General features: G+C 36.2%; 1 protein-coding gene across 3 annotated transcripts in view; it reads left to right on the top strand.

Annotated features, from left to right (window-relative positions):
* Positions 1–7,298, top strand: part of LOC126415972 (uncharacterized) — a 296,810-nt gene extending 289,512 nt beyond the window's left edge. For all 3 annotated transcript variants that reach the window (XM_050083470.1, XM_050083472.1, XM_050083471.1), the window contains one exon: positions 6,727–7,298. In XM_050083470.1, coding sequence (XP_049939427.1) covers positions 6,727–6,962 — 236 coding nt within the window. In that variant the 3' untranslated portion in view covers positions 6,963–7,298. The remainder of the gene's footprint in view (positions 1–6,726) is intronic.
* The last annotated feature ends 915 nt before the right edge of the window (positions 7,299–8,213 follow it).

An 8,213-nucleotide genomic window follows, 5' to 3' on the forward strand; every position in this document is an offset into this window, starting at 1 on the left:
AGCAGAATTTTATGGGTCTGCTGTCTGTGAAGCACAATATTTTTCATCACAAGACATGTTTCAATACTTGTTTGTCACCTCCTATGTTCTTGATGTTCTCTCTTAATTTGCATTGTTTACATCTTAAATCTACAGAATGCCATTCTTTGGCAAATTATAGACTGGTGGCACACCATGTTTATACCATTGTAACACCTCACAAGGCTTTATATTACTACAGTTTCTTGACTTCACAAATGACCTTGTTATTTTTTCATACAGTTTGAAAAAAATAATGAAAGACTTACTGTTGTTAATTCTGAGAGGGAAAATCTATGTTAAAATCACCACACAACAAAATATTAAAACCAGGACTGCTGTCTTATTTTGCATTCCTTATCTAGATAGAATATGCTAAAACAAGTTGCCCTAAGTACAATAACCCTGTATGTCCCCTCAGAACATTATGCCGCACTGCTGCACGTGGTCCAAACAGAAATGCAACAAAAGGCATATGAGCAGAGCAGACACTAAGCAAGAGCTTCACACGTCATCGTAGCTGCATGCGCGCAATAACACTTGTTTTCTGTCATGCTCTGGCAAATCCTCCTACAAACCTAACATGTTGTGGGAAAATATTGCGAATGGTGGTATGAAAAGCATTACTTTCAAAGTAAATGTACTTTTATGCAACATGAATCGTGTTCCATGTGAGAATGTGCAATGAATCTTTTAAAATCACAGAGTGTTCGACTCTCATTCAAAATTTAACACTTTGAGACCAGCCACTTCGAAAAATTTTGGGCCCAGAATTTATTTAAAATTCTTCACACGTGTGTTCAATATATCTTAAAAGGGCAATACATGCAAAAAAGATTGGTATTATATATGAAAGCTTAGGTTCTCTTGTAGCTATACTCGATGCATGTTAATTTAAACCATTAACTTTTCCTACTTCTGTGATCACACTACTTAGCAGTGATGTTGCTACTGGCTGACTACATCCTGTGCTCTGAATATCTGCTATCATTAGCTGGTGAAATCACATGACGTGAACTATGATTGATTGCCAAAAGCGCATCACAGTCTCGATTTCAGTCGTTTGGAAACTAATGTACTATGTTTGGTGGAATTCGTACTTACGCTTTCATAACACAGAAATATGCATTGTACATGTTGCTGGGCATTAAAGATCTTTCCAGTATGCATTGTTTTAATTGCTGGGTTTCATTTCCTAAAGTGCTGGTAAGTTCTACACCAGTATATAAAACATTTACTATTCAAAAGGTTGATAAGCTTTACAGTTCCAAGGAAAAGTATACTGTCACTTACCACAGAAAATGTATATTTTCACCCAGGAAAAAGTGTATTTTTAACCAGGAACTCCAGGCAAAATCTGGGAATGTTTTTTCCTTGTCCGCGTATACACCCTAACTGAAACTTCCTGGCAGATTAAAACTGTGTGCCGGACCGAGACTCGAACTCGAGTCTCGGTCCGGCACACAGTTTTAATCTGCCAGGAAGTTTCATATCACCACACACTCTGCTGTGGAGTGAAAATTTCATTCTAGGAACACCCTAACTGCATTAGCTCCTGGGGTTCCTGGCATGGGGGAGGTGCCTCTCACCACAGATGAGCTATAAGGTCCCTAGTCTGCTTCCTGGCCAGCACACCGGCTCAGTCTGCGGAAAACAGACAAACAAACAAACAAACCACACACACACACACACACACACACACACACACACACACACACACACACACACACCTCTGTTAATGTATTGATTTGTCTCTTCCCATTATTGGCTATAACTCAAAGTAGCTGAACTGAAATATTTTAGGCTTTCAAAAATGTGTGGTCCCCCCGCCCCCCTCTCCTCCCAGTTTAAATTCTCATCGATACAGACACCAAAAACTTGTCACGTTGCTGCCCCTACTTATTATCTCCTCACTGTGCATTACATTTATCATTGCTGTAATACCTCTAGATCGTCAGAACTGTATATGTTGTGTCTTTTTGAAATATATATATATATATATATATATATATATATATATATATATAGAGAGAGAGAGAGAGAGAGAGAGAGAGAGAGAGAGAGAGAGACCATTTGTATAAAATCACTCAACAATACTTTTAAGAACAACATGTACAATTTCTTATGTTTCTGTTTGTATGTTTGGTTTGATTAACATACTACTCACCTCTGCAGAAGGCACTAATTCGGCTGGTGTATTAGGCATACATTCATTACATGTATGAGAAACACTAGTGGACCTAATATTGAGGCATGTTGATTTCTCCCCAGTCCCAAGAATCTCCCCTGGTTACATCAGTTGAATTATTAAGTTTGACTTTCTGCATTGGTTTTGTTGTTATATTATCCACCAATTCCAGAAAACCTCCGTGTATCTTGGAGACTGTGATTCATACAATCAAATGTCTTAGAAAGGTCACAGGAAATACCAGTTTCTGTTATTTAATGCTTGTAAAACTTGGTGAGTGAATGCATAAGTGGCAATCTTAGTTGAGCAACTCTTCTGAAATAAAGCTGTGATATACTAAGAATACTAGTGACCTACCCCTCTTTCCGACAGTTAGCGCTAAATATGTATGGCTGGATGACTTGTCTGATGTAGCAGTAATTTTGTTTGTGGGTCACTGTGTAGAAGTTCGATTAAAGTTCATTAAGCAAGTGAATAACAACACTTTCATAGCTTAAACAATTGGTGCAACATGTGCCAGGAACGTTGTCAGGAGGAACGGCTGTTGGGTGTTCCATATTTAATTGGCATTCAGAGTGATGTCTCATGGCGTGATGAAGGCTGCCGGCTACTGCACTGTAAGAGGAGGAGGAGGAGGAGGAGGAGGAGGAGGAGGAAGAAAGAAGAAGAAATGTATAGTTTCTGGTCATAATAGTTTCATGTGGCTCAATTGTCTAGTGCGTCTTTCAATTAGATGCCACTTGTGTCCATATGGACAACATTTACTTGATCCGTAAAGATGTGTAGGCAGTACAAAACGCACAAACCTCAGAATGGAAAATGATAGGTCACAACGATGTCAATAGTGTCTCGGAGTAAGCAGAGAAACATTGGCACAGCAGAAAGCAGTGAAGATGAAACGGACACTCTTGATAACACATCAACAGCCTGCACTGCAAGTTCTGGCCTTGAACACTAGATGGCAATTGTATTGTTTTCATGGCAGCAGTTGATGTGAATTTGCATTAATCAACCAATTTGCATGAAATATTTACAAATTACATGCACAAGCCTTTCTCATAACAGTCTACCTATTAGTAAAAACTGCATCAAGATCCATACCTATCAGTAAAAATGGAATCAAAATCCATACATTACTTCCTGAAATTAGCCTGAACATTCAGACAATAGTGAGCATATATGTGGACATTATTGTTACTCAGGTATGATGCTACTTTCTTGAAGACTTTGGAAAATGATGTGTGTAATGACACGAATTGGTCAAATAAATTGACTGCCTCTGTGGAAAAGTAACAGTAGCATATTTCAGTCTCGCTGTTAAAAATGCCTTGAGTTATTAATGCATTATATATTTCAGAAAAGACAGCACTTGTTATATGGGAATAAGTCTTCAGTATTCTGTTGGGGGCGTCATCAAATCCGGATGAGCTTTTATTTTTGAGAGAATATATTCTGAATTTCAGAGGTGGAAGTGGTTAAGACATCCATATGATTGAATTTTATGTCCGCAGCTTTTTCAACATGCTGCTTGGAATTTCCTATTGAACTTCTTGTTTCTATATGTTCTGCTGAATTTGAGAAGTGATTATTAAATGTACCTGCTTCTTATGACAAATCATTTATGATCTTTTTATTTAAATCAATTGTGAGTATGAAATATTAGTGACACTACAAAAAGAACTCTGTTGTGTCTGTGAAATGAAACTCTTCTGTTCACAGACAAATGAAGAGTGGAAATGAAAAATATTCTAAGTGCCAAATCTCATATTTGTCAGGAGAATAATAATTTAAAAAAAACAATAAATCTCTTTCTGTGCATCACTTAATTCTATCCAAAAAAGTGAGAAGGTATTCTGATACCACAGAACTATACTGCCCACCTCATCACCGCAAAAACTTACTTATTAAGAACATTGTAAGTGCCATATCAGGAAACTAATTGGTTCTAAGTGCAAAATGAAAAGAAGAGTTTCGGTCTCAAGTGCTTTTAAACGTAGGAATAGCAGTACATTTTCCATAATGTGCAATACCAAGGGGGTTTACTTGGTGCCCATCACAAAAAAATTTCAAAAATGTATACATTGATTGGAGGGGTACTTTATGGATACTACAAAAAAATTAAAAATTACGAATTTCATTAGCTGTCATTGATTTTCATTCACTACAAACCAAGTTTTACAAATACGTGAGAAGGGTTCTGAACCTCACAATAGTCATGTGACCTTTGTTGCAAAAAGTCACATTCACTACAAAGACTTCAATTTTTGGGTTTATTTTAACAGAAAAATTTAAAACAGTTACAGACTCTTGTACATGAAATCATCAAAAACAATAAATATTTTTTTCAGCTTTTTAAAATGTAAAGTACAAGACTGGATTACAATATTTTCAAAAGGTGGGTGCAAAGTAACCCCCCTCCAACCGGTATTGCAAGGGTTAATACAGAGGCACTACATTTTATTTTATACCAATAAAAGTACAGCAGTAATATTTTAAGTGGTAGAACTGTGCCAACAAAAACCATTTCATATTTTAAAATTTTTTATGAGAGAACAACATAATTAAATTCAAGAAAAAAAAAATCTCATTATTGAATGCTGTTTCATAGACGACTCCATTTTAGGAATCAGGTAATGCAAATTGTTTTTGTGAAAGTCCCTGTGCCGTTGAGGAAGGAATGGCAACATTATCAACAGGTCTTTCTGGTTTGCAATTGATAAAACGTGGCTGGTCGTTCAGATGTCATTTATCTGCAAGGTCTTTCCTCTGTTGAATATATTGACAGTCTACTCTTCTGTTACAGAATGAGAAATTTTATATAGCTATTTGATGAATGTGAGACACTTCAGTCGTACTGCATTTTGAGTTCTTGCATGGTTGCATTGACTAAATGTTTCAGTAACATCTTTAAACCCAAAGAAGTCAGTTGTATGCATTGGATTTACACATAATGGGTTAATAGCTTTAGCTGACTGTCTAGTCTTGTGTAAACCTTGCAGAACAAAGCCATTTCTTACCTGTCCTCATTTCTCTATAATTGCAGAATCTCTGTTGCAGCTCAAAAAGCTGTGCCCACTCACCAAAAACTTGTGTGTTATCCCTTCAAACCATTCAAGTCTTAAGTGTTTTCGAATATGTAGCACTTTTTGCCTTAGCTGATGGGTTTCCTCTTTCACAACTGTGATTTGCTCCCATGTAAACATACAGCATTTTTTGAAATGTGCTTGTGTTATGAGGGCATGTCTTGTTTTAAAATTTTTTGGTTAGTCTGGATGAAATGACATTTTGTGTAGTGAAGGAGAAATATAAATATTAGACTGTGCACGCAGCTGTCTACCTCCAAGAGGCAAAGAAAAGCAACCATTGTGCTAACTAAATCAGACACAAGAACATCTGATTTCCAGAGTGCATTTATGTAAAACAGCTGATGATCACAAAACCACTTCAGGCCTTAACTTGTAAAAATGACAGCGAAAAATTGTTACTGAAATTCTGGTTTTGTCTTTCAGAAATTCTGTTTCTTGTAAACGTATAATCCTTCATTTCTTGCTTCCAAAAATGTTGTCTGCCCACTGCTGTCTCACTGGCTCTGTAGAACCAGCAGCTAGGACACTGTTGTTCTTTTCCCATTGTACCTTACATCGAGGGTTGACGATATTGCTCTACAAAGCACGTAAGCACTCCACTGACCCCTATCTGGACTTTTACCGTGTCATACAGAAATTTATGCTTTTGTTGAGGAAATGTCCAATTTAAAGTCAGTTAAATTCTGATTACAAATGGATTCAAGCAAACTCCTGTTTAGATGTGGTAGATGTTCAGAAAATGCCAAGGTACATGGTATACGTTTCCATGGTTGGTAACATGATGAAATTTGCTGTCCGCCCACCATTCCCCTTCCAACGTACATCTACATTCTCAGGCAAGCTGATGTTGCTGTTCCCCCTTCATCCCTTCCAGATTGTTCAAAATAAATGTATATGTGAACTGAATTACAAATTTTCATTTGTAAAGGTAAAAATGTTGATCTCAGCTGTAGTAGTTTAATTTGCTGATATACTGCTTTCCCATATTTTTCAAATGGCAAATTTGGGGGAAAAACTCGCCTTATGATTGGGTAAATATGTTATATTTGTCTCTCATATTTAAAACTTTTGCAGTTATTATTTGTATCTTTGTTGCACTCATACTCAAATGTTAGTTTGTATTTGAGTGTTTTCTTCTTTGAATCAATCTCTTGCATCTGTCAGATGTGTAACAATATTCCCTCCATTCAAGTTAAGCAGCAACGCATTGATAACCTCCTGTTTAACTTTGTAGAAGATTAAGTATTTGATAACAGATGTCTGAGATCATGTTAGGGTTTTGGTTTATTGAGAAGTGGATATTTTTTTATTTCTTATAGCAATTTTGTCTTTTGTAACTTTCACTAATATAAATATTATTGGAAGCTGTTATAAAAGTAGTTTATATAAGTTTTGTAATGTTAAAAGCTAAAAAGAAATTGGGGCTTTTTTCAGTCACAAAGACACTGAAGATGAAAGCTGCTTTAAATCTAGCCCGACAAGCAGCTCACCATTTTCCAGAAGTAGCTCCAGCACTTTTTGAATGGGTTCCAGAAGGAGAACTGCCAGATGAATTCTGGAAACAAATGAGTGACATTCTTTCAGTGAAACCACACAGTTACTGGACAACATTCTTATCAACATGTGAAGAAAATAGTGATGAAATGTGTGTTGGTGCTCTAAACAATTGAACATTGTTCTTTTTATTGTGTGCGGGATTAGTATATAAGGATTGCATTATATTGTTGTTTGCAATTTTTATAATGACATTTGTCCGGCGACACTGATTAAATGGTACAAAACTTGAATAATTTCTTATATGTAAGAAAAGAAAGAAATAGATGTTGTATTTTGTTGTGTACAAATGAAAATTAAATTTTTAAAGCAGTTCTGCTGCAGGATATTAATATATGTGCACTGTCTGTGTTAAAACAACAAATATATTATGTATTGTCATGTATTGTGTGTGCCATGAGAAATCCTTTGTTCATTAATGTTTAATACATTCATAAAATACTCACTTTGCATCGTTAGTTTAATTTTTTGATTTTCTCATGTGTTTATCTGAAATAAGCAATATTCAAGGAGATTATTGGAATTTGACTTTTGGTGAGTTATAATTTTCAACATAAGATAAACGTGGAGAATGTCCTTTCAAGAATTTTATAATTTTTTCTTCCTTATCTTAGAATGTACAAAATGACCAAATTAGCCCTGGTAAAATGGTAAGAAGGTCAGCTGTTGACTATTCTTTCCTTTGTCATCAACTGATAGGTCGTGTACCTTCCGATACTTGAATGGATGCATGTCCATCTCATGCAGAACATTCCACACATAGGCTTTCGGGGTATATAGTTCATTGAGTATGGATTGCATTCTGGTGCTGGGGTTGCCCTCAACTTGCTGTAACACGGCTTCCTCATGTTGAACTGTTTGCACACTGCGAAGTCTACCAGTTTCCCATTGCTCTGGTATAAGGGATCCTGTTTCACTTAAGTGGCCATCAAGTCTTCGAAATGTGACGGCATTTGGTAATCTCCTCTCTCAAATTTATTCTCCATACAGGTGCCTTGCTGGTCGACCAATGCATCCTGCCTCCCCATAAATGAGGTGCATGTCAGCTAACTCAGTGAGAGTGTAATCAGACATCAAAGAGCCCGTAAATGTCAATAATGTAAACACAACATAACATAAACAGTAATAATATTCAGGGACATGGACACTGCTGGCAGTAATGAAAACATACCCTTCATAACAGTAAGATGTAACTATATTGCAAATCAGATTCCGAGGTCAATGTTTTGTCACATAACAAAAGTGTTTTTTTCTTGTCTCCTCTAATAAATACGAATTTCTAAATGTTTTTATTTGCACCTTGTATGTCGTGCTTCTTCCAAGTTTCTCAGTGATTGTTTGTTGCTCCCACAGGTCTTTCTAAACAG

Source organism: Schistocerca serialis, chromosome 1 (genome assembly GCF_023864345.2).
Source record: "Schistocerca serialis cubense isolate TAMUIC-IGC-003099 chromosome 1, iqSchSeri2.2, whole genome shotgun sequence".
In the NCBI taxonomy this organism is placed as follows: Eukaryota; Metazoa; Arthropoda; class Insecta; order Orthoptera; family Acrididae; genus Schistocerca; species Schistocerca serialis.